At 36.2% G+C, this 27,565-nt stretch overlaps 4 protein-coding genes across 7 annotated transcripts in view; 1 reads left to right on the forward strand and 3 right to left on the reverse strand.

The window, feature by feature from the left end:
- The window catches only part of LOC105195064 (leucine-rich repeat transmembrane protein FLRT3), a 102,738-nt gene extending 101,070 nt beyond the window's left edge, over positions 1–1,668 (reverse strand). The window contains exon 1 of one of the 2 annotated variants that reach the window (XM_026130303.2): positions 1,535–1,668. The gene's annotated coding sequence lies outside the window, so the exon portion shown is untranslated. The other variant, XM_026130304.2, reaches the window with a different exon arrangement.
- A 14,028-nt stretch (positions 1,669–15,696) lies between these two features.
- On the reverse strand, positions 15,697–17,467 carry LOC113002981. Its single transcript, XM_026130346.2, has 3 exons — positions 16,913–17,467; positions 16,231–16,317; positions 15,697–15,890 (listed from the first exon to the last, which is right to left on the reverse strand). The coding sequence occupies exons 1-3, from the start codon at positions 17,009–17,011 to the stop codon at positions 15,864–15,866; spliced, it is 213 nt and encodes a 70-aa protein (XP_025986131.1). The 5' UTR covers positions 17,012–17,467; the 3' UTR covers positions 15,697–15,863.
- A 270-nt stretch (positions 17,468–17,737) lies between these two features.
- On the forward strand, positions 17,738–20,148 carry LOC105200084 (17-beta-hydroxysteroid dehydrogenase 13). Of its 3 annotated transcripts, none has more exons than XM_011167470.3 (7): positions 17,738–18,114; positions 18,343–18,516; positions 18,589–18,765; positions 19,071–19,220; positions 19,277–19,536; positions 19,633–19,758; positions 19,836–19,902. In XM_011167470.3, exons 2-7 carry the CDS (start codon positions 18,373–18,375, stop codon positions 19,900–19,902), a joined length of 924 nt encoding a protein of 307 aa, XP_011165772.1. In that variant the 5' UTR covers positions 17,738–18,114; positions 18,343–18,372. The 3 variants fall into 3 exon arrangements, with proteins under 3 accessions (XP_011165772.1, XP_011165764.1, XP_039307707.1); XM_011167462.3 differs by having other exon boundaries at positions 17,829–18,202; positions 19,836–20,148; XM_039451773.1 differs by lacking the exon at positions 17,738–18,114 and adding an exon at positions 18,241–18,258.
- A 211-nt stretch (positions 20,149–20,359) lies between these two features.
- Positions 20,360–26,984, reverse strand: LOC105200100 (symplekin). The gene is made up of 16 exons (XM_011167482.3): positions 26,627–26,984; positions 25,926–26,122; positions 25,613–25,846; positions 25,253–25,539; positions 24,943–25,172; positions 24,684–24,866; positions 24,158–24,600; positions 23,795–24,067; positions 23,515–23,698; positions 23,189–23,430; positions 22,878–23,056; positions 22,631–22,791; positions 22,417–22,552; positions 21,955–22,319; positions 21,475–21,552; positions 20,360–21,349 (listed from the first exon to the last, which is right to left on the reverse strand). The coding sequence occupies exons 1-16, from the start codon at positions 26,678–26,680 to the stop codon at positions 21,263–21,265; spliced, it is 3,333 nt and encodes a 1,110-aa protein (XP_011165784.1). The 5' UTR covers positions 26,681–26,984; the 3' UTR covers positions 20,360–21,262.
- Positions 26,985–27,565: the final 581 nt, after the last annotated feature.

Below are 27,565 nucleotides of genomic sequence, written 5' to 3' on the forward strand. Positions count from 1 at the left end.
GCCGGAAAGTTGGCGTGGTCGGAGAGATCGAGTTCCCGCGAAATTTCGTAATCGAGCGAGTCCGACGCGAATTTCAGACGGTCGAATTCCCGGCCGACGGACGCGGACGCGGCGAGTCGAAAGTTCGCGATTAGAAATCGACGCGCTCGCCCGCGGATATGAATTGGCGATTTTGGCGTCGGTCCAGGTCGGTAATCGCGTATCGATCACTCACGCGAGTTAACTCTAGAAAACAGAAATTGCGAGATCCTTGTGCGATGCGCATTCCAACATTGGCGAGAAAGGAAGAATAAAAATAAGAAAAACGCCAAGTTTATTGCCAGGACGAATTATCGAGACACCTCGACTTCTCGATCCCGACTGTCGATCGATAAGATCGATTCGTTGAAGAAAGAGAGAGACAAGTAGGATTGAAGAGAACGGAAAACAACAGCGCCCCGAGAATTTCTGCAATCTCTGACAGAGTTGCCAAGTTAGGGATTTTGGGAGTATGGATTTTCGTTATTATCATGGGGAATCTTTCAAGAAGATTGAAGCTTACGGGAAATTTCTAGGGGAGGAAACCATCAAGATAGTCCTTTTTCATCTTCCCATCGACAAAATCTAAAATTGGAAAAAAATTCGTCAACTTGGCAACGCCGATCTCCGAGGGTCGCAATGACGGGAACGGGAAATCGAGAACAATAAGAAAAACATATGAGACGTTTCTTGTTCGGCGTACCGGGCTACCTCTCGTTCCCTCTGTTCCCTATTCATTGTGTCGAGCCTGGGATTTCGTCGGGTTGGATGAACCTTCGAACGAATCGGCCGCATCGAACTTCAAAATGGAGAGAGAGAGAGAGAGAGAGAGAGAGAGAGAGAGAGAGAGAGAGAGAGAGAGAGAGAGAGAGTCAGTCCATCCATCTGCCGTACGCCGTACGACGGCAATTTCTCGCGTCTTACTGCGTCTCAAGCTAAACGTCGCAAAGGATCGCGAAGGATCGCGAAGTCAGCACCCCCCTCGGCCAGCGGCGGCGACGTACACGAAACAATAATCTCGGGAACGAAGAAAAGAAAAGGTATCACATCAAAGGTACGAACATACCCAGCCGTAACACGTATGTTCACAACAACACGACAATCCCGGAGAGGTTAATTCAGCCGGGCCGTCACACCGTCCCGCGTCGTAACGTTACAATCCCCCGAACTGACGAGCGGTCAAATGGTTACATCAAAAGATTTCCCGCAGCCAGATGCCCGTCGATGCCGGGAGCGTAATCTCGAACGCACGAACGTACGAAGTCACCTCGACGGCGTCTCGCGCGCAACTGCGATGACTGCGAGCGCCGCTGGTGGGATCGCGCGACTCCCTCGATCGGCGGCGGCTTCGCCGAACGAGAGAACGGCTTTACGGTACTGCTTTTTCTCCTCGCGATTTTCTTGGAAAATCTGCCGGCATCGGCAGCTCGCGGCAGGACGAGGCGGCAGTCTCGCGACTGGCGCCGGGCAAGGCTGAATTCGCGATTTCTATCGACGACGAACGCTACTCGCTCACCTTTGCGCGACGAAGGATTTTTCGACAGACGCGATCGGCGAAAGGCGCGCGCTCGCGGTGCAGGTGCAGAAGCGAATAAGAGAGAGAGAGAGAGCGAAAGCGCGCGGCTCGCTCCGACCGTGTCTCACGCTCGACTGTGCGGCTCACCGCGCGCCTGTCGTTCTTCACCCTCGGATCGGACTCGAGCGTCACGGACGGCTGGCGATGGCCTACACGCGCGTCCCCACGAGCCTATAACGCACCACCGGCGTTGGGGCTTCCACATTTTAAGGGCTGCCGGCACGAGGGAGGAGTCGCATGATAACTTGGGGCAGCAGCAGGACTATGTGGCGTCGTTCGTACCAGTGTTTCTCAAAGCGGTCATTCGTCGCTTTGAGAAGAGGGGAAAAGGATCCCTTTCCCTCCCCCGAGAACCCGAAGCGACGCTGGTTTCTACGCGCTTTTGTTACGAAATTGATCGTTACACGACGATACCTCGCGCCGGCTCGCGCTTAAGACGTAATGAAGTTTTATCTCTGCCAAGATACCCCCCCAAATGATCCTAAATAAAAAAACAGATAAATATTTGTTACTTCTGAGATTTATTTAAAGTGTTCAGAAGAGAACGTATACATACATACAAACATACATTATATATATATATATTTTTTTTTTTGAGAAAAAAGTTGCTAATTTGACTACATTTTTTAGCTCGATTAAATATCAGTTTAAGTATTATATCCATGTATTTGACTTATTGTTAAGTACATAAAATATTTGAATTTTAGTTTCAGCATTTATATATTTAATTTAACTACATATATGTTTAACTTAAATACACAAATACTTGTACTGAGTAAATTCAATCAAGTTGAAAAAAGTCAAGTTAACAACCTTTTTTTTCAGTATATACATATAGGTATGTACATAGAAAAAAATTAGTATCAAATCAGTAATCAAGTACTCATATATAAGCAAAAGTATAAATTTTTTTTTAAAGAATTTGATAATCTTAAACAGACATAACTTGATTAGGTATATGAAGAAACAAATTTCTTATATGTATAATATTTGCTTCTAAATAAAAAAAATATATGTATATATTATGTTAGTGTAATAAATCATTACACTAAATAAATCATTCACTAAAATAAATATTGTGCAATATCCATTGTGTTATAATGTTCATTATAGTGATTAATTCATTTCGTATTAATTATAAACTGATAATTATGTTATCTTCTACTGAGAAAAATACTAAAGTATTTAGAAGCAAATGTTACTTGTGTCATTCCCTTCGATATTTATTGGCTATAAAAAATTTGATTGCAATGGCGAAATATATATATTCCTTGAAAACATATCTCTCTCATTTTTCTTAAAAATTGATTTATTTGCTACGATAAAATTTTATATTATTTATTTTTTTAAATAAAGATTTTAGTGAAATAAATTTATAACCCACAAATAAATTTTGAAGTTTGAACCTTTCTCTCAGTGTACAAAAGTTAATCTCTTCAAATCGCAACCGAAAACTAGTTTTCTTTAAAAATTCTGATATCATTATTATTAAGATATATCTATTAAGATATTAAGGTTTTTTTAAGATTTATTTAAAATAATGCAATTAAATTCTAGCTTGTATAAGTGCTTGAATAAAAGGAAAATAGTAGCGAGCAAACATTAGTACAACCTAATTAGATATATATATATTTGAATAATAAAAACATTAAATTCAAATTGACATTGCAAATAGGTGACATAGAGAAAAAAATCGATTTAGATATTATCATTATGCATTTTTATACATATCCCGAATCGGGTGATTAAATCTCCGAATCCTAAAATAATAAAAATCCGCGTAAAAAAAAAAATGTTTCTAAATTCGTGCCTGTCCAATCCACAAGTCTCATTTTGACGCGCACGCATATCGAATGAGATATGTTTACGAATGGATTTTGCGAATGCAATACGGGCCCGTTGTTGGCGCTTTGTTGACAGCCAACAACGGTTTGCAATAAACGAAATTCGAAGCGGAAGTGTTCATAAAACCGAGGAGCGGATTTATATTTTTCAGCTTTTTGTTTATTTTGTTTCCGAGAAAAAGGTGGTATGATGTGCGCAAGGTGTTCCATAAATATATATACATCGGTAACAATAAAAATAAATGTGAAGTAGGAAGAACCTCCGACGTTGAAAAGAAGCGGAGTTCTGTTATATCTCTCGTAACTGTTGCTACTTAAAGATTGACAGAGAAATCGAAACTGAGGAAATTCACGTCAGACAAATGTAAGCGATTTCCAAAAGAATTTTAATAGCTCGCGTTTTATTTCGCTCCCCGCGATCGCTACTTATGAAAACCGTCAAATTATTGTATAATTAATGACAGAGCGTGATTCATTTACACGGCGATAATATCTGTCGTACGCGATTTAATGTAGCAATTAATTTAGGAAATGTTTTCATAAATCTTTCTGCGAAATTCATAACGGATAATAATACGCTTATACATCACCTAACGGTATGACAATTTTAAATCTATCTAAAGGGATCTATCTGCGATCTTGATTTGCCGCATTAATTAAAGTCCAGGTGCCGGGACTCGCGTTTCTGACAAGCCAATTGAAATTTCGTGGCGGAAGCCGAGGTAGCGGGAAAATTTTAATTTTCCACGAAACTTTTCAGATGTATGCAAAGTGGCGCGAGATGTAAGTTCAGCAAGTTTTCATTTATCCGTGAAAATGGATTTCAAAGATGGCACCGCCACCTTGCGAATGTAGATTCACAGTGCTCGCTTTCGTACCCGCAAATTGAAAGTTAGCTTATAAAAAAGAAAGAGAAAGATAGAGTGAGAGAGAAACAGAAAGAGAAACGCGCTCGGACTTGGGGTCCCAGCGGGGCAAATAAACTCGGGATAAATTATCCGCTTGTTTTGCCTCGTTAGGCAAAAATTGTTACTTATTTTAAGAGCAATCATTCCGTCGTTAACCTCGATTGTTTTCCCATGCGGTTTTAACAACGAGATGTTAGGTGCAGAGTGTTCCATTCGCTTCTTGCGGCCCGAGTGGTCTCTTCACTGTCTATAAATGTACAAGAAAATATTTCGGGGGGATTTTTAAGGCGTTTTCGTGCGAATTCAATACCGAGGACCTTTATGTGAAAAAAGCGAACGAATCAATCTTCATCCGCACGATTGAAAAATGTCGCTTAACTGTAAATTTCAATCGTACTTTATTGCATGAATATAAATTATGTACGCCATTTACATGGCGCACAGCGGAAAGAGAAATATGTGAAAATAAAAGAATGTATGAAACACAATAAAATGTAATTATTGCTTCCCGATAATTAATTATTTTTTAACTACTATTTTGAAAGAGCGAAATATTTATAAATTAATTACGAACCGTATATGTGCTTTAACGTTAATAAACCGTATCTATGCATTATGCTGCAAAATGCTTTTTATAGTTATAACATAGAGCTTTCACCGTTTCGGTTGTTCTCTTCACTATCCACCGTTATAATCCGTCAGACATTATTGCATTTCCAACAGAGCTCAGAATGCAAGAGACGGCTTTTTATTTAACGTTTTCACCGTATCGCGCGTTGATTTATGACGCTGCTAGAAACAAAAAGCGATCACCCGCGGATATATATATGGAAAAAAAAAAACAGTTGAAATGAATTACCTTTTGAATAAACTTCAAACAAACGTCCAACTATTTCCGCGTTCTCGTGTGTGGCAAAACGCGACGACGGCCACGGGATACGGCCTTTCACGAGCGTCAGGCGGTCGGACAATGTATATTATTAAATTTAATTCTTTCGCTGCCGTTTCATTTAATTCTACCACTCGTGCGGATTACATCGCCGACGCTAAAAGTGACCGGTGGGATAGGCGTTTCGTTTGCGTTGGAAAGTAACGACGGACGCAAAGGATCGCCGCCGCCCGTCGCGGTAAGTCCGAGGAAGCGAGTCGGAAGCAACTTTGCTACAGTGTGTACCGTGGGCATACCGGACTTTCACGATTTTCTCGAATTGGAATTGGCAATGAGGCTACCCCAGCACCGGCGGAATAGCTTTCGCGGAGGCGAAGCGACATGTAATTAATCCTCCAAACGGGCGGTAAAGTAACCGTCTCAAAAGAGAACGTGCAGATGTGCGCGCGGCCGCTGACGAGAAGCGCTAATAATATTGCGATATCGAGGCGGTTTTTACATCGACGCGATTTTCACTTCGCCGAAAGTACCGCCGATAACGCGAAAGAGGTCGAATTTAAAGAATTTAAAGGAGTCCGGAATAATAAAAGTACCCGCTCGGGAATCGTTCTCGATTGATAATGAAAACTTGATGCTGTTTATAGATTTTTCAAAGGGACGCGCTTGCGATTAGAGAGATGTCGATGCCGCCGTTGATTCGGGTAGGCGGATAAACGCATCGCGGAATCGATAAGTTCCATTTTCGAGAGAAATTCGTAACGGCGATCGAGACGCTCCGGTGTTCCCCCGAGATTCAGAAAAATCTGGATTTTTGACGAAGAGAAAAAAAAGAGGCAACAAAATCGACGCCGAAAAGTGCGTCGCGACGTCGCTTATTGCGATCCAAGATTAATGTCGCGTATCGCGACTCTCCTGCCAATTTTACTCAGGTATGGTCTTTCATGATTTATAAAGTACAGCCGAAAGCAGGATTTACAGCAGCTGCAGCCTTCCCCTATGAGCCATCGCGTGTTGTTGTCGAGAGCCATAGTGTTACCGTTGTTACCGTAAGTCATCATACTTTATTATGACATTAATAATGATTGTGGAGGAAACGACTGATGCATGTAAATGCGGATGTACTTCGACGTACGAAATACGTGTACAAACGTATATAAAAAAAATAACGGATTTTTTAATACACGGAAAAAAAATCACAAGGGATTGATAATCATAAGAATATAATTAATAGCTATATTTTATGTATATAATAATGATCTCAATAAATATAATATATATTAAGAACGTATGGGTCACATCCGAGGGGGAATTCACAACCCAAAATTTTGTACACCAATGCCGATTTTTGGCATTGCTGTAAAACACTGCCGACATTTTTGTACACTGCCGACAATGCTTATTGTTAGTCAATGCCTACAATGCCGTCAATCCTATATTAAAATTATGAACACTACCGCGTGCCCATTATCATACGCCAATGCCTGCACAAGAATTCTAAAGCTTTCCCGAAGTATTCAAAAATTTTTGTGCTCAACCCCATGATCGAAAAACCGACTCTGAAGTGAGCTCACCACTCCCCAACCACTGACGACAATGCCGTCAATATTATAGATCACTGCTTACTTTTTTCGGCAGTCCACTGCCGAAATTTTGTACACCAATGCCGGCTGTGAATTTCCCCTCGGTCACATCTCAAGACATTATTACCAAAAATATAAAAATTTCGTAGAATATTCCAATATTACATTTGAGCATCTGTATAAAATTTGAGCACAATTTATTTATTGGTTTAAAAGTTATTTCATTTTTTGTTTACTCTTGATTCTTGTGTAAACTCGCGGTTTGCTGTACTAATTTTATATTATTTATATATTAATATTATATTATACATATTTACAAATTTGACGAGGAAGTGTAGCATTACCAATTAAATTAATATTCTTACATGTATTAATAAATCTCTAATAAATAATATTCGTGCAAAAATTTATTTAGATCCACTTACTTGTTTAAAAGTTATTTGTATAAAACTGCAGCAAACTATAGTAATTTTCATTGCAAAAATCATTATAAATAAAATTTTTCATCATTTTCTTCTTTGCAACGAGTTTAAGGGCCAAAATTTGCGACCAAAATTTTTTGTTGTTAATTAGAATTAACAACAAAAGCAAGAAAAGAATAAGCTTAGGGAAGCCCTTTTCAGTTTTTAAATTTCGTTAACTTTTAGCTCCTATTGTATAATCAAAGCATTTTTAATCAGTCGATATATAAAATGCAACTATACGAATATTCCTAAGTATATATGGTCAGATCAAGCATATGATAAATTGCACGAGTATGATGGTATAACTGCATCATGTTCTCTGAATAATTGCTGATTTTATATTATAAATTAAAATATATTCTCAGTGTAAGCACATGTGTTATCATTAACAATGTTGAACTACTCATAATCATATGCTTGCAATATTAATACGATAAGGTAGTGGCTATATTAAGCATGCAATATGGTTGAATGAACCATGTACATATTTATAGCCACCAGTACTCCTAATCTTTTCTTTCCGTGTAGCTAAATCATACAGACACTAATTGGTACTTATACAGAATTAACGATGTCGATTCTTCTATCGTGCAAAAAGCTGAAATTCGTAATATATTCGGAGATATTTTGATATTAAATATCATCATCTTGATTCTCGCAAAGTGCAAACTTTCGGCGAATGAGATCAAGTGGTAAAGTTTATGCTTTAATAATGTGGCTTATCGTTATATTCAATATTATAATTAAGTATCACCGCGTTAATGACATTATTACATTATATGTATACAATAAGTATTCTGTTTACGTCCTTTCAGAACATAGTGCACCCACTTCAATTGTTTACGTGAATTCATTACGCATCACAAAACCCTTACATTACTAACATTAATACAAGTAACCAGTTAATGTAATTAACTGGTTAATAGTACCGTTCGGTTTGCGCGCTTGTGCTTTTGCAGGTTTATTAGCGGAAACACGTCGATTGTTTACAAATCGGTTACATCCATCAAAACACCTGACATTAATACATGAGCAGAACTTTCTGTTAAAGACAATCGATCACGGATGATATTCGATCATCGTGACGCTATTTCAACCCCGATTATTTTTTTCCCGGTACTTGTTCGAAAGGAGATCATATATTTCTTGGGTGTATGACGAGTCGAAATAGGAACGCTTCCGCAGGGACTTTCCTTGGAGGGCTTCGCACAGAGGCATGAATAATACATCCTTTTGAGGGGGGATACGTTGGCTTTACTACTCGTTCCCTGCTGACTTTAATGTTTTTCGGGAAGGAAGGGGGTTCCTTTTACGAGCCAATAACGAGGAGTTCGAGGAAGGTCGATATACGAGGACGCTACGCCCTTTGTGTAATTGCGACGTGTAATTTATTTACGGTGCACCAGAGCGCCGTAGTGCACCTTCCTCGAACTCGCGCCCCGTATTACGACATATTACTCTCCTGCATGTATGTACGTGTTTAATATCAATCTCGCTACTTGATTAAATACCCCATCGGTCGCGCGATAGCGCGGATATTGCCAGTGGCGGCGCGGCGCGACTCGTGCTCGGATGGAAAAACATCTGCGAAATTATTATCACGTTGCTTTTTTCGAATCAGTCAATTTCATCTCGCGTTAATAAACTGTAAATTGCAAATTTGTATTAATCACTTTTCGCCGATCGATTCGGCCGACCCAAATACCATCAATAATTTCCCTACGTTAATAAGAGGCTGGAAATGAAACTGCATACTGGAAATTATGCGGAAATGCAGAGTTGAAAGGAGACATATTACAAGGCAAATGTCTTGACTGTATGTTTTCTTAATATTACATTTGCGTATAGCAAGAGGACCGATTCAATTTTAATGCAAAAAGTGTGTCATGTTCAGCCTATAAACGCGAATATTTTTTTAGAAAAAAATTTAGAAAAAAGTATCAATCCTATTTTCCTAAAATAATAAATTTCTTTTCGAAGAGAGAGAGAGAGAGAAGGAATTAAAGCAGAGGAAAGAGAGAGAGGCAGAGGTATTTAAAAAAAGTAGGTGAAGTATTTAGGTAGGTATAAAAAAGAGGTGAGATAAAGTGACGAATATGAGCGACTTAAGGATAAGTATTCCGCAAGTGCGATAGAGGTAAAAGACTATGTTAATTAAAATAGGCACATAAAAGTGAGAAACTTAAAGAAGAATGTACAGATGTAAATGTATTTTTAAAAAAATGTAAATGTATGTATGTAAAAATGTATACATATTATAGAATAGATGTAGTACTAGATTTAAAAGGACGGATGGGTAAGTCCATGGTAGAAATTAATGTAAACCAAGTTTTACGCTGAGAAGAGTAAATTATTATTATTATTATAACTCCCTTCGATTTGCGTTTCTGATTTAGAAAAAGAGTAAGATGTCCGTATCCCGTTGCCACTAACAATTTCCTTATCAATGTTTACTCATTTGGAAGATTTGATCTTATACGTTTTCGGAAAGAGGGAGGAAACAAGGAAGTACCATCGCTGTTACGCACATCTGGAACTTTTTTCCCTGCTTGCCACGTGGCTCACTAAGCCCTAATCCTTCCACACCTTCGGCAGGGTGAAATTCGGAGGTGCGTCTCTACTCTGGGTGTATATTGAACACACCGGCGGTAAAACGGATAGCTAAACGCGGCGGGGCAAGGAGGAAAAGGAGGAGGTGGAGGAGGAGGAGCAAGGGGAAGAAAAGGAAATAAGAATTCCCTGTCGGCACCGGGAGGTTGCCCTCCCTCCGTTACCGCCGGATATTTCTTTCTCTGGCAGTCTGACAAGCGGAGAATTTTCATTCCGCGTGTGCGCGCGTATCTAAGGTAATATTCCTCACGGCACCGGCTATTCTTGAGATATTAATTCTTAATCTGTTATCCCGGAAAGATCTCCAGACGGTCGATCTTGCGCCAAGATTTTCTTCGCGGCGCGACGAGATCCATTAAATTTCACAAAAACCGGCGACGATACACTGATCAAAAATTTAGTAATTATATCGAACATGAAATAAAATAATGCCGATTCAATGTTTGGCCATTAAATTTTTAATCAAGTTTCATATTTCAATTAACATTTAGTAACTTTTATCAAACTTTTTTTCAATGTTTCGTGACAAATGTCTTTTGTATCTCTCGATCGCCATCAGGAGGTATCAGATCAATGACATAAATAATAGTTCTGATAAAATAATCCTATATTATTCTTTTTCACTTCTTTTTTTACCTTTTCTCTTCCCTCCCCCCTCTGCCTCTCTCTCTCTCTCTCTCTCTCTCTCTCTCTCTATCGATGGATTAATTTATAAAGATTTCCATCGATTTTGCCGATTAATAATATTCATGAAAATATGAAAACTTTAGTTGTATCTACAGGGAATAGACAGAATAATGTAAACACCTAAAAAATATAATATTTATTTTATTAATAAGTAATTGATCATCTTAATTTAACACAGATTTTATCTTTGGAACAAGGTCATACAATGCTTAAATAATCACCAGTGCAATGTTACATCATTTTTTTTTAGCAGAATCTTTTAAGAGTTATTTAAAAAAATTATTTAGGAGATGCATAAGAAATATAGAAAGAGAAAATCTGTTTTTACTTTATCCTGCAAAACTTCATAATAACTCGACAATATTTAAATCGAGCAGTTACGCTAGTCAAGAAAAATGTTGAAGCTTTGAAGAGAAGAGGGCTATTCAAGCATGATATATGACTTTATTTTAACAAGGAAAGACATAGAATCTGAATTAAAGACAAATGGCAAATTATCTCTTATTAATATCTTTTATAATCTCTTATTCATAAAAAGTAAAGTATTTCCTAGATGTGAAAATAATTAAAAGTCCTCTAATTATTATTTAAAAAAATATAATAGAAAATATATAGTTATAAGATTGGATAGAAGTAGGCAAATTATTAGGCTGTAGATAATTAGTTTTATAGTTAGAGATTAGGGGTGAATAGATTTTATATTAATAAAAAAAAGAATTATTAATATAAAAATTATTGAATAATTTATAAAATAGGATAATTTAATCATAGATAATTACTTGAATAATTTATAAAATAAATTAAAATTAAAAATAAAGTATTATTAAAATAGTTTAGATTTAAAATTACAAAAAATTATGTGAGAATATTAATTTTAGAGATTAGACGTACAATTGTAAATTATTTTTTTTTAATCACATTATTTAGTCCATCCCGTATACATGCATAACATCTATGGCTTTTAAAAGTTACTGACCATATTTTCGAACGTCGATTTCATGAATAATTCTTGGAAGGTATATATCAAATAACAAATAACATGAACAATAACGTACAAAAATTATTTTATACATAATATAATAGTCAAGCTAAGAAATTATTTATGTCAGAACTTAAAAGTGCCCGTTCACGAGCACTGTGAAATCTATCGAAGTTGTTGCTTTATTAATACTTGCAGCTTCGGCCGTGACAGCGATTATTCTACGTCAATCTAGGGGCCCCAAGTGTCAAAGTTTATCGTGCGAAGAGTAACGTATTTTCCTGAAACCCCTCCTTCGGCACACTTGTTGCACAAATAGCGGATACCGGGAGACGTATCATCGTCACCCACGTATTTACCGTACAAAAACCTACGTTTAAGCATTGCCCCGTGCATACGTATATACACGCGTAATATCGCATTCATAATGCTAATGTCCCTCGCGCGATGTCGCGTGTCCGAAGCAAAAACAAAAAAAAAAAAAAAGAAAAAAAAAGAAAGGCGCGCACAACTTTTTCATGCGATTTTGAGGGTCGGAAAGTTTTTACTCAGCACGTTGCGTGGATGTCGCTTTGAAGCAAAATTTCTTAACCATGCCTTTCAGAAACTACGAACCACGGAAATAAGATCCCGAAGGTAACTCTCGGGAGAGTGACTTACTGGTCTCCATGGGAAGCGCATCAGATGCACTCTCCCGTTTTTTAATGCGCGCTCCTTTGATGAATCTGTGCTCCGATTTTTCGTTCGCAAAAATTTAACAAGAGGTTTAATGCTCTCCAACGTTAAACGCTTCTCCATAACTAAGTTGAGAGATATGTATTACCATTCTGTACTTCCTCGATTATTCCTTTCTTTTTTATTTAGAATCGAGTTATGAAAACTGTACGTTCACCCATGTACAAAGTTATTTAGCTAAAAAGTATCTCTTTTCTTCGTTTTATTATGTGTACTCGCTTATGTGCGATTATCATGGTTTCACCCTCATTTGATCAGAAGACTTAAAAAACTTGGGTAATATTTCTGTAAGGTCAGAGGTCGGGTTTGAAGGTCATGGAAACTTTAATGTTTTCTTGAGAGATGAATTCCTTCAAGTGACAGTTATACCACGAGTACCTAAGAGCGCCTATGATTGATGTGGATTTTTTGGGCACAAAAGAAATTGCTGAAGGATTTCGACCTTCTCTTCCTTTAAAAGTCGTGGTACGATGTTGGTGATAATGATGGAGAAGGTGAGCATAGAACTCTTCAAATCCAGAAGCACAATAAAATTTCGAAGGGCTGCAATTGATCTTCTACAGAAAAAATTTTTTTTACGTTTTCGATTTATATATATATATATACGATTGAAAAAAAAACATTTAGATAAATAATTTTGTATATAAACGTTAAAATTGTTACGAAAGGAAATCTCTCGAGATATATGAAATATTACCAGACGGATGACATTGATTTAACATATTAATAGGGATAATTGAATTCAAACGATTGTGCTAGAGACGTATGAATATATAAACCTTATCACGGTTGAGAGTATGGTAAACGGGATACGCAGACGTGAGTCAATATTAATTACGCGTCAGCATCTCTCAAACATCTCGCTGAAACCCGTCAAGTGTTTGACACAGGGCACACGTCCTAAATACGGCGGGAGCGGCAGGCTCCCATTATTTATCTAAAGCTCGAACTGCTCGTACGTTAACTTGATAAAGTAACTAAGTTACATTACCGCTAGTGCCGCTAACTATTGATTTTCCGAAAATATTACACTTAAGACTTCGGGGAACGGAGTTTCCACTTGGTATTTACGCCCTTATCTTATCAATACCGCGCACATGTATTCGCGAAACGCTTAGCTAAGGAGACTCCGCAGGATGAAGATAATGTTACTCTGCTGATTCTCCCGTTTCTCCAACCGAAAGACATCCGTGCAAGCGCAACTAATCCGACCTACATCCCCTTACGAGCGTAATTTTACAATTCATTAATTTAGCAAGTTTGCTTTGCTGCTCGAATTAATTATTACGAGTCGCGTTGAATTATTCAAGCACAGATGACTACGTCTAATGTTCCTGTTCGTCAGGATAAAGTTTTATTCATGAATCATATTCGAATTGGAATTTTTTCCATTGTTTAAGATTTTGGTGGAAATTAACAATAAAAAAAACCGTTAAATTTATAGATTTTTTAATTATAGTTTTAAATATTGAATTTATTAAATTATCTCGCGTACATAAATAAAAAAATTAGCATTTTTTTCGGAGTCTACGTAATTTTATTTTATCGCCGGTATTCATAATCCGTTTTCCTATAAATACCGATCGCATTACAGAATAAATTAATTTTCAAATTGGTTTAACAGATCACAAAATTCTTTTGTAAAATAAAAGTGCACACAAAAAAATACTTGGGTAAAATAGATTTTACGAGAAAATCGAAAAGAAAAGAAGCTTGAGAATGGTCATCTCCACGATTTAGTTGATTTTTCGAGACGCCATGCGCCATCTCTACAACGTGGGCATACACTACGATGCCAATGCATAGGTTAGACCTCGGAAAGAACGACATCCGCGACTGTTGGCACACCTGGCGAAGAAAATCCGCGTATACGAACTTCAAAATTTGTTTATCCTAACGGCTTTCGCGCGATTCACTGGGTCGTCCTGTCGCGATCTGTGCGAGCATAATCAAAACGAGACGCGAATACTGAAATAGATACAAATGAATTGACTCACCGTTCGCCGCTTGTCACTCCGTCCAGCTCCGTTTCGGCCGTAGCGCTCTCGAAAATTCGAGATTCAAGATCCTCCTCACGGACGGCGATGAGTCTTGGTTCACACTTGGCACGAACGCGCAATCTTTCGTTCTCGACACTCTCCAAACAATCCCGGTACTCACACGCGTCTGAAATTTGAGATACGAGGCAACGGAGAAGATGCGAAACACGATTGAACGCGACACAACTTCGCATCATGCATCGTACCCGACACGACGAATGTTGGTGCGAACGTCCGCCACATTTACTTTATTGTCGACACTCCACGGCATTCTCGAAACACTCACTGGTGTCAAAAACTCGTACGGGACGATGAGAATGTGAGTTGAAGTGCGCCACGACGCGCCGCGACCTTTCGCCGTCCTACCTAACCGATCAACTGCTGCTATACTGCGTAACAGCGGTAGAGCGGCACGCAGGCGCCAGTCACGTGAGTACACGTCACGACGCTACGCCGGCTACGCACTACGCACTAGTACGCAATAGCAGCAGTGGGTCGGTTAGGCAGAACGGCGGAAGGTCGCGGCGCGTCGTAGCGCACTTCAACTCGCATCCTTGTCATTCCGTACGAGTTTTTGACGCGAGGGAGTGTTTCGAGAGTGCCATGGAGTGTCGAAAGCGAAGTGAAGTCGGACGTTCGTACCAACATCCGTCGCATCGTGTCGTGTCGATTTGTGTCGGATACGAATGCATAGAGCGAAACCGTGTCGCGTTCAACCGTGTTTCGCATCTTCTCCGTTGCCTCGTATCTCGAGTTTCCTACGCGTGTGAGTATCGGAAGTGTTTCGAGAGCGCCGAAAACGAAGAGTCGCGCGTTTATGCTAACGATTGACATATTCGTGTATGCGCGCTCGGACTGGCTCAGAGTTCCTTTCGTCAGGTATGCCAACAGTCGCGGGTGATATGTTTCCGAGGTCTAACCTGTACATTGACATCGTAGTGTATGTCCATGTTGTAGAGATGGCGTATGGCGTCCTTAAAAAATCGTATCAGCTAAAATCCAAATGGCATGACCATTCTCAGGCTTCTTCTTTTCTTTCTTTAGATTTTTTTCGTAAAATCTGTCCTATCCTGTGTTTTTTGGTGCGTATTTTTATTCTACAAAAGGATTTTGTAATCTCTCAAATCAATTCTAAAATTAATTTATTTTATAATGCGATTAATATTTAGGATCTTAAGAGCTTTCTCAAGATCGTCAAGTATAGTCTTAGGGCATTAATATGGATCTGTAATTGTAGTTTGACATCTAAAAATTGTATTTAAGACGATCTTAAACATAAGAACGACCTATCTATTCATTTTTATTAATAAATTATTTTGTCGATATTAAAATTTCATAATAGGAAGCATTAGAAATAATGGGTAAGATAAATTTAATATAGTATAATGTACTTTTATGCACTATATATACAATTCATTAATTTATATCACTTTGTTATATTGTATGTAAGTTATAATTAGATGATAACTTGTCTGTTCCACCCGATGTACCATATTACTACAATTATATCCATTTTGTGCTTGTATTTGTAGCCTTAATCATCAGGAATATTCTCTAGTCCCTATGAAAAAGAGTGATTAAACATAAATATGAAATCATGCTTTCAAATTCATAAAACATTATATATCTTATATTCTCAATTTATTTTTATCGATAAATTACTTTTAGCATACGACTTATGTTAAACTGTTAAAAATTGACAGCAGAATTTAAAAAAAGAAGTAAATTTCAAGCAGATACATTAAAAAATATTTAATATTGTCAAAAGTACACAAAATTTCATGCAAATATTTTTCAGTTATAGATACATCAAATTTAATGTACTTTAAATTTAATATTTATATTTTTGAATAAAAGTAAGAATATGGATCACTATATTTTATAAATATATTAACAAGTACCCTATTTTTCCAAGGGGCTCCGTCGATGCGACAGTCTCTTGTAAACATATGGCGATCCCATATATCTCTCATGTCCCTACGCATTGGCTGGAAAGAAGGAATTTGCATCGTATATTACTTTTCATAACTGTTTTTTCATAGATTTATATTATTTAAGTGTTAGCACTTGGAACTGGCAAACTACTTTTATGAAACACAATAAAATTTCTGAATTTAGTGTCTGAATTTTAGTGAGTTCTATAATTGGTTTTAAGTCAAAATTTATAATATATGTGTAAGTTTGGATTTAGTAACAATATATTTATTTGATAAGACATTATTCAATAATTTAGATCTTGAAAGTTTTTGAATTGAATGTAACTAAATTGAACTAAATACATCTCATGAGAATGAAAGACAGAATCATAATTTTTTTCTTACTTTGATTTATCTAAAAGTAAGGACTTTTTGTAGCTTGAGAAAACTGTTCCCATCTTATTTACAACTGAATGCTTCAGGTTTCAAACTTTTTGGATATTATCTATTTTTACTGATTTCTCTCGAAAAAGTAGATACATTTCTAAGAATTGTTGCATTTTTTCATACGAAAAGAATTTCTTAGAAATAAAGAGTATTTTTAATTCGTCGAGTTTATTGCAAGTTTGTCGCAGAGAGGTTATACCACGCAAATCTGCGTACTTACGTTTCCGAGGACGAATTGATTGATGTAATATGTTGCCCATTGAGGAAATACTGGTATCAAGCCTATTATCAGCATCGGTGGAATAATTTCGTACCACATGGTTGTCGAATTTCACAGGCTTTCAGCCCGCAACACAAGAATTCTATCTCGTTACGTAGTCAGGTACAACCTAACCTATAACTCAAACTCACTACACCACTACTCGCAGACCAAGGCGTTCGCACTGGCAAAGGTTGCTCTTCGCAGCTGTTCTCTACTGTTGTTATTTTTCCTTTTTTTCTCCACATCTAATTATGCCTCCATCTCGTTTTAAATTCAGATAATGCAACAGAGTGCACAGTTATGAAAAATATCTTAGCTCCAAAAGAAATAAAAATCTCGAATTTTTCTAAATAAAAAGAGCAAAGAATATCTTCAAATCACGAAAAATTATTATCACGCATTTGCACATACGCAATGGAGTTCGGGTTTTAAGCCCTTTGAGTATTATTTTTTTTTTTTACTGGTTTTTCTTGAGACAGGAAATTGCAGAAAATTTGTAACGAAAACAATACGGTAGCGTGATAAGAAAAAATTTATAATAATATATATAACGAGATTGATATCTCGATCAGTTTCAACATCAGCTGGCACGCAAGACCACGTCGTGCGTTGTAAAAATCACATCAGAGGGCTGCACCTACAAGACTACAGACTTGATAAATATTTTCTTGAATAATAAACAACCGAGAAAATCAGATATACCGAGCAAAACAATATTCCTCGAATTAGATATTATCAGTGATGTGATATTCGATAAGATGCTTAATTCTATTTTATTTCTGTTGTCGATAAACAATCGTGCGATCTGAAGATCGGTATCACGGGTGTCTGCGCGATGATCCGCATGATAATTGTAGAATAATTAGACGCACTTTGCCGAAGCCTCTTTAGAGGGCCGCAGCAACCGGGCGAGGGCTACGAGGAGTCCGGAAGATAGATCAAGATAGATGACGATTAGACATGGAGGATGCATGACGAGGCGTCCAATCGGTTATGCCGGTCTCATGTTGATCTAGCCATTCCAATTAGGAACATATTGTGCACCCGGTATTCCGTCGGCTTTACTGAAAATTGGGAGTTTAGATAACGCCAATGCCACTGACCGTACCTGGCTAGCCGATAAGTGTCGGCCAAAGTCCACAAACGTCGCTCGATATAAGGTATCTGTTACGTCGTCGCGGGTTCTTTCGACCCGTTCAAATTCCCATGCGCTCATGATTTTTCGCGGTAAATAATTTCGAGAAGATGGTACGTATAGCGATGTGTACTGTCAACATAAGAAGTCATACGAGTTTCTAATAAATGTATTTTTTTTTCTTCCATCGCGAGATTTATCAAATGTGCGCAAGGAGACGTGTTTCATGTGTTATGCAATATCTCCTTTGCAGGATAAGCTAAGATATATTCGGCCGCCGGAGATGTTGCTGCGAATATACTCGCTATGCATCCTGGCACTGGACCTCGTGACACTTTTCATCGGAGTGAGCTGCACGATCCTGACAGCCGTCTACAGGATGTTTAGACCGCCACCGTTGAAGAATCTCAACTATGAAGTAGCCATGGTACATGTCACTGTTCCAATCTTTTTTGCCAGAGTAAACTATTTTGCATTACAAATGCACATCGTGATTTAGGTTGTGGGTGCTGGCCGTGGGATAGGCAAGGAACTAGCTCTACAACTATGCCAATTTGGTGTCTCGGTCGCTTGTGTGGACATTAACATGGAAACCTGCGCTGCCACAGTGCAACGTGCCCAGCAACAACATGGAGTTTGCAGGAACTACCAGTGCGACGTGAGAAATAAGGATGCGGTATGTAAATCCTTTGGACATCTGCATTCCATTTTATCCTGTTCTAAAAATTGCAAGAATAGAAAATAAGAAAATAATGCATTACAAATCATATTACTTTTATTTTTTTTTTAATAACAGGTTGTTAAAAGTGATTGTTTCAACACTTGCAACTCTGGCCTTATTATTGTTATAAAAAAAATGTAATGTCATTACTAAATTGTTAAAAAAATAATGATAACATTATTTGTAACTTATTACTTCTTGAAAACTAGCTAATTTCTATAAAAGTCTCTATACATGTGTCATTGATATGTCTATATTAGGTTACTCGAACTGTGAATCTTATTAAGAATGAATTGGGAGACATTACCATGCTTTTTCATTGTTGCGGCTTGCCTAGCCCACGTGCATTAATACAAGAATCGTCAGAAGTAAGAGACACCATGGAAGTGTCGGTCATCAGTCACTTTTGGGTAAGCATATATTTCTAACATAGAAATTTTAATATAATAATCCATATCTCTCATAGTTGTTGGATTCAGTTTTACCAAATATGCGACGCATTGGTAAAGGTCACATCACAATTCTGTCTTCCGTCGCCGGTCTGTCCAATGGATCGAGTGGCCGTGGAACCAGAGTTCCCTTGTCTACCGCGCAATTTGCGGTCCAGGGATTGGCAGAGTCCTTGCACATGGAATTAAGACATGCAAATAGCAACATCAATGTTTCATTGGTTCACGTTTATCCATTTATTGTTGCGACAGAAATTGCGAAAGATATACGTTTTAGGTGATCAGTAACATTTAATTCTTTTTTCACATCTTTTTCGTTTCTATTGTTATACGATGGTGATATATTTTGATTTCTGAATAAAATATTATGCAGAATACCGAGTTACTTTGGTACAATGCCTGCCGCAGAAGCTGCTAGACAAATTTTAGATGGTGTTCGTCGAAACTATACAGAATTCAGCGTGCCGGGATATTTGCTCTATCTCGGGCATGTACTCAGGTATTTTTATCACTTATTTCTCCATTTTTTATACGTGGAGGTGAAATAAAGATCTAACAAGTTTCTTATGTTTCTAGGATTCTTCCGAAAAAGGCATCTTTTATGTTGCGCGATTTGTTAGACACTGGAGTTGATTTTGCGTGATGTTACATATAAACGTATATTAATTATATCTTATATATGTATCTTATATTATCCACCGTGTGTCAAAGTTGCATTTGTTCTTACTGCATAATTTCTCAGTAAGGCGTATTTTCTACTTTTTTTAAAATATCCAAATATAATTTTGTATATCTTACTTTTTAAGAAAAAGAATGCAACAAATGTGAGAATTTATGTAACAAAAAATATTTTATTTTTTTACACATTTGCAAATTATATGTCCATCTTGAAAAAAAATGTTTATTATTTTCATATGATAGAGTTAAGTATTCGATATTATTTTACATTTTCTTTTTTTTTTTTTCGAGAACTTAAGCATAATTATTTTAACTTTTCACATATATTTGACATATAAATGTAATATTGAGACTGATTTGTAATTTAATTTATGCATACAATGACATCAATTTTATTAAAATAATGTATAATTTTTATTTCAATTATAATGATTTCATTATTTTTTTGTAATAATCACAATGCAATACAATAATTTTTGAACAAACTATAAAACATACTATAAAACAAAACTGTTTATAACTACACATGAGCAAGTTGACAAGAAAGAAATGCAGATTGAGAAACAATCGTTCGCGAGAATTCTTTATATATATATGCATGCATGTATAAGAAATTTTTGCTAAATTAAATAGTTAAATAGTAGAATATAATCTTTTCTTTTTTCTAAAACTTTATGCATGTTATATGAAAGATTTTTAGATAAATAAAATTGTATTTCAATTGATTTATGCAATTAATACTTTATAAGAAAGTTCTTATGTATATACATATGTAAATAAAAATTAAAATCTAATCGAAATTAAGAGATTTATTTATAGAAAATTAAACAGCAAAATTTTTTCAAATATCAATATTTCGATATGGTTACAAAATACTAATTAAATATGAAAAGTCAAATACCATTTTCTTATTCTGTTACCGAATTAGACACTGTATTTTGTAATAGAAATAAATGTTTATGTTATAGATTGAAGATCAGAAAATAGATTTATAAAACTAATGGTCAGTATACAGTGTCAAACTAATTATAGAAAAATATATCGAATATATAATTATCTCAATTGTTGCTGTCTAAATCATGCTCTCTTGAATGTAAAATCGTTTATGATTTTTATTTTTTGATTCACACACGTTAAATATTAGCTGATTGATATATATACTTAAAAGAAAATATAAATATGGATCAATATCAACGAAATATGTAATTAAATGTCGCATATAGCGATGCAAAAAAAGAAAAGAATAATTTACTGTACAGTTACACAGCGGACTTGTTAATATTAAAATACGATGCTTTTGATCTTAACACTGGAATGACTTTATGCTAATCTAAACCGGGAGGGGCTGGTTCCGAAAGATCAATTTCCATTGTATCTGGTTTTTGATCATTCGAATAATCACCAGGTGGTGCCTGAAAGAAATTGATGGAAGAGATATTTTTTTCGAGAAAATAGCAGATATTTATTTTAAAGAATTATATTATAAAGATATACGGTTCGAAAAATCGTTCCTTTATATACAGGCATCTTTACTCACAATATCAAACTCATCGTGCATGTCACAGGGCACTTTACCCTGTATGACATCCATTATTGATTGCGGAATGTGTGCTTTCTGGAAAAAAAATGCAATATTACATATTTCGCTAGATTTATAAAGTTTTAATACATTTAACATCGTGTTTAGATTACTATTTTATTTTAATATTTATTTAATAATGGAGGATGTTATGTGGCTCCGTTTGAGAGTGACGGACTCGTAAGTCACAAATCGCGAGTTCTAACTTGCACATTTCGTATATACCTACGGATTTTTAAATTCGTAATTTATAGCGAGAATCACAAAGAAACTCTTTAGATCTAGATGACATATAAAAACTGATAATCGTACTCGCTCTCATTATAATTCTCATTATAATAATAGAGAGTTTAATTTGTATAAATAATATAAAGAGAGAACTTCACATAGTCATATTCAATACAAAATGCAAGATTTAAAAATGTACTATAAAATTACCTGATTCTCGGCAAAAGCTTCAACATGGGCTAATAAGGGAGCACGTAAATTGCTCGCCATCCTAAGTGCCTCTGCTAACTGTGCCGGTGGCAATTGCAAGATAACGGCGAAACTTTGTGGCTGTGTGCGTTCGCAGCACTTGACGAAACCTTCCCACACTTTCGGCTGTTTCCACACTTGTTTCAGAATCAGACGTTGAAGTATGTTCATGACAAATCCACTTAGCCTGGGATAAAGGGCCAGACTTTGTATAACTGTGCGCATCAATAATGTTGGTAAAGGTGTCATCTCCATAAGATGTTGCATCACAACAGCGACTGTTTCCTGCGTGTACGCTTGTTTCTCAGCGAAACAAAGAGATGTTGCTGCAAACGATAGAAAAGAAATATCCGTAAAATTAAATTCAAATATTAGCAAGATTTTTCTCAAGTAATACAAACAAATGCTTCACACGGAAACTACCTTTAATGACAGTCTTTAATTCGGCCTTGCTTGAATCTATATTATGTAGAGCTATCAATAATTCCGCAGGTGTAATAGGCGATGTATGTGGTACCCCGCTGTCGTTATTATGTGTCCCGAGTAATCTGTTGAACACCTGAAAATAATAAATTTTATTATGCTTCAAACTTGTTTAAGGTAGCAAATATAGTTATATTTTAAATGCATTATTTACCTCTTTCACGACAATAGGATTTAATTTTATTAATTTTGGTAATGCAGCAATCACCTCTTTCTTTGTGAGCCCATTCAGGACAGGTATTAAAAATCTGACATCGGAAACTCTAGTCTGATATAACTCACGTACCCTGGCTACTAACTCTGCGCTTGGAGCAGCTGCAAATACAAATATATATACAAATATATAAAATAACAGAAAAACAGATTAAAAGAAAAATGTATATTAAAGTAATAACACCCACATTTTTCTGTAAGAATATGTATGATCCTCGTGACCAAAGTTTCAGATCCTTTTGGACAGCTTTCAACAAGTGCAAGTAGTTGTGGACTTCCCATACCCAAAGATCTCACTGGTCCTTCTACCAGTCTTAATACAATACGTTTCACATCTGCTCCCATTGACGTATATACTCTGGCTAATCTGATATTTAGAAAGTACACAATTACAAAAATTTATAGTATATAGTATTTCCATACAAATACATTTAATAAATTTATATATATTTAATAATTGAAAAAAATTTATAATAGAAAAAGAAAATGATTCACTTACTCGTGAATGAGATCTTGATGTTCAGTGAGAAGAGAAAGATACAGTCCTAGACAAGCACGTGTAGTTGATTCAGTCCATTGGCTCTCGATTTGCGGTCTGCCTCTATCTTGTCCAAAAACAATTTCCGGTGGGTTATGAAGACGTAAAAAGCCTAAATATAAAACTGCATATTCCTCGATCAGTTTACTTAAATCTGGTCGGCTATACAATTGACAGACTAATTGTATTGCAGCTTCCCGTATCTATTTATTAAAATATATTATAATTTTAGTTTATATAATATTAATAGACATATTTTAAATGTATCATATATCATTTAATCTTACTGTATTGTTTTCATGTCCAGTGTGGCACAATAAGACATTTAAAAATACCAGTTGTTTGGTTGGTCTACGCACTACCATTTCTTTTAGAAGTTGCAATGGTACAAGACCTCTAGTTTCGTCAGACGATACCATTTTTAAAGCCTCTACAGCATCTTCTGTTATTAATGGTGCTTCCAGATAAAGTCTTAAATAATAAAAAAATATGTCACAAAAAGATTAACATAGATGTTTATACTTTCAGATTTTATCTTGTATGTTTTTTTTTTTAATTTAATATTACCTGGATAATAAAGTATCACGATCTTTACCCTGAATCAAATCAATAGCTGAAACTAAAGTGCATAATAAAAAGTTGTATGCCTGATGTGGAGCTTCCTGTGGCTTCGTACATAATGTAGTCCGTCTCTGAAATCCCTGCAGCAATGCATATTCTTCATATAGCCAACCTAACGCTAAATCTAATCTATTTCGCATGTCATCAGTAATATAACGTAATACAGCTTCTTTAATATAAGGATTAAAAGTCGCTGCTAGCGTAGTTAAAATTTTAGATCTGTAATACATAAAGAAATGGATGGTTAAAACCAAATATATATATCATGTATTAAAAATTTTAAAACATTTCGCAATTTATTCGTTGTACCTTACAGCAGCTACGCCACCAAGGACTGCAGTTTTTTCTGCAAGTAATATCCTATTAACTGCCATCAGTAACATTCGTTCTTTAGTTTCTTTTGGAAGTGGTTTTGTCACTTCAACTAATTTTAATGCTTTTAAACGATTCCTGGCTTTTGCAATAGATTTCTCATGAGCTTCTAATGAGGCTTTCGCTTCTTTCTCTTTTTCCCGATCCTTTTCACGTTTACGCTCCCGCTTTGCCTCGGCTACACTAATAGTGGGATTCTTAATTAAATCTTCCATTACGGCATCTTCTTCCTTGTCTTTTTTATTCTTTTTCGCTTTAGTCTGTTTGATTTGTGTTGCTAGAAGTTTAGCAATCGTTTGACGTTGTATATTAATATCAGTAGTCGCTGTGGGTTGATATTCTCTTTGAAAAATTGTCGTCATAGTATCCGGAACCCATGCCTGTTAAATGAAATCGTTCAATAGAATAATGTGCATTAATAATTTAAAATTTATTATGTTTAGTATATAATTTGTCATCGTACCATACTATCCATTACTAAATCCGTTGCGATTTCGACACTGAGTCTCTCAGCAATAAAACTTTCAGAAAGTTCAATTAATTCTGGTAATTTAGGTGGGGGAACGGGACTTGGTGCCGCTTCTGCCTCGTCTATTAAATTCACTTCAATTTTTACTCGTTTCGCAGCAGTGGCAGCCGCTAATTCCTTAGATTAGTAAATAAAACTTTAAGGATAATGTATACAACAGAAAATGTATTTACTTAGAAGTTTGCATGTATACCTGTTGACGCTTTTTCATCCGACGGACGTCTTCTGGTTTTGGATAGGCTTTAATAATTTCTTGTTCTTTTGCTCCAAGCTGAGTCAACTGTTTAGCTATGGTCGAAGCATATTCTATACAAGCAGGATGTTTCATCAGTCCAAGAAGCGTAATTTTCAATTGTTTTTGTACACTGGTTACTTGAGAATCGGACAGTGTTGGCGGTAGATCATGTTGTAACCTTTGTAATGCTGCACATTACAGTATAAATTATTAAATCAGAATATAAAAAACTGTGCAAATATATATATAGTATAAAGTAAATATATACCTTGAATTACATTTGACATAAACTGTGGTCTCATTTTAGCGATTAACGCCAAAGATCCCATACACGTCATTAAATTGACGCTGCTGACGTGTGGAGAGCCATGAAATTTGATCAACAAATCCATAACGTGATTCGCTTCCTCCTCCAGCTTTCGTCGACGAGCTATTTTCAATGTGAGCGGAATGTCTTCAAGAGAGAAATCATCAGGCTTCTTTGGACTGTCGGGATCTGGATAAGTCTGTATTAAAATCACACCCTCAAGGAACTTTACTGCCTGTGTTCTTATTCTGAAATGTAGAATATTTTAATGTTAGATTCATGCCCAAGAGGAAGATTATTTTAAATCAGTCTAATACTCACCCATCATTATCACTGTCAATCATGTTTATGATTTGAATTTTAAGGGCACTTAGCTGTGTCCAAGCTAATTCCATATCCGTCGTAACAATAGCAGCACTGGCGATCCACTTGAGAGCAGCTCGGAGAATTCTACCACTGGCTCTAAGCGCTCGTTTAGCTACAACTGATGCTTCATCGGACGCTAATCTAAGGAGTACTTGAACTGTACGAGGTATTACCTCTGGAAACTTTATTCTGAAAAATAATAAAACAATTAATACATAACTCCCCTACAAAGAAGATTGCACAATAGGAAATGATAATTTATAATAACCCAGATTCTTCGATAAATCCTGTAACAGTCTTTCTGACTTCAGCATTTCTGTCTATCGAGAATTGCAGAATTTCATCTAAATAATGCTCTAACAAATGAGGTTCCTTGTTCAACAAAAGCTCCTGCACTTTACATATGTTTGCAACCTTAGTTTCTTCAGAGAGGCCAATAGAGGCCTCATTTAACCATTCAACGATCTGCAAAAGAGAATAGAAAATATATTAAGAAAAATTATACTATTTTATAATAGACTTTCTCATAATTATTATAATACTACTTGGATACAGCAACATGAATTATTTTTGAAACCAATTAAAACACATTAGTTTTATGAACAATACTTTTTGTTAATGACAGTTTTCATCTAATTTCGTAAAATCGTTGACTCATAAAATTGCTTATTAAATCATCGAAAGAATTCCTTCTTGCAAAGTATTATATATTTAAAATATTAGTAACAATCTGCTATTGATATCTGCAAAAGCAATGGAAAAAAAACTTTTATGTATGAAACATGTTCCTCAATAAATCTACAATTTGCCGAAGGTACATCTTTGTGAAAAAGATATAAACCGCGAGGGTAATCGTTCGCGTTTTCTCTCAACGTAAAAACATCGTCTTCGGCCGATCATCTCGCCGCTAATGAGCGCGCATTGATGGTCGACGAGGAAACGAAGAATTTCGAGGTTAACGCCACTGACCAAATCGCCCGGTGCCTTTTCCGTCTCGGTTCTTCTATGCAAACGTGGATCCATCGTATTTGTACTAAACTTAAAGCGGCAAAATTCGTTTGGCAAATCGCGCGCGTACAAAATCTAACGCGAAATTATACGCCCAGGCGCGAACGTGTCTCGAGCCACGTGTGTCGCATAAGTTTTTTTCCCCTCTTCTAATCCTGCGACGGTGCGATATTAGATATGGCAAGCGAGTCAAACCCGTTCTCGCTTGGGCGTACAATATCCTACGATTATCCAGTACGAATATCGTGTTTTGGAGGTATTAACGACAAGTGTTCTACGATGCGCTAAATTAAGATCGATCTCGTCGCCATTTTGGCATTTTGGCTGTCACGAGCGTAATGTTGGTTTCCCTGCAATTGTAGGCGCAAAAATTTGAACGTTGCCTACGCTATCTTACTATTATAAACGTGTTCGTAATTTCTTTTCTTGTTATTTATTAAAAATAAAGAATCGCATTAAATGATAATTAATAAATTTAATATTCATATAATGTCAATCTACAAATATGAAAAAAATAATTACTTGATGAAAGTTCAATGGGAGAATTTTGTTAATTAATAACATAATGTTGGTAAAGAATTCGTAGCTATTCAAACGCAATTGCCAGATTGAGAACGTAAAGTACGGATGACTCAGTAACGAGGAACATCGACCATTACATCGATGGTTGTTACAAAGAGAAGTCTTAGGATGCTGAACATTGAAAGAACGATAAAAACAGTATTATTAATTTCGTGTAATATATCTGGCATTAGTATTACATAATTTTATAATAATATTTGTATTAATTTTAATGTATACATATTTATAATTATTTGTTCATTTAAATTTTCCCGTGTCAATGCGAGATATCGCAAAATCGAGAGTCGCCACGAAACGCGATTTTCATTTGCCGTTGAA

Source organism: Solenopsis invicta, chromosome 7 (genome assembly GCF_016802725.1).
Source record: "Solenopsis invicta isolate M01_SB chromosome 7, UNIL_Sinv_3.0, whole genome shotgun sequence".
Classification (NCBI taxonomy): domain Eukaryota; kingdom Metazoa; phylum Arthropoda; class Insecta; order Hymenoptera; family Formicidae; genus Solenopsis; species Solenopsis invicta.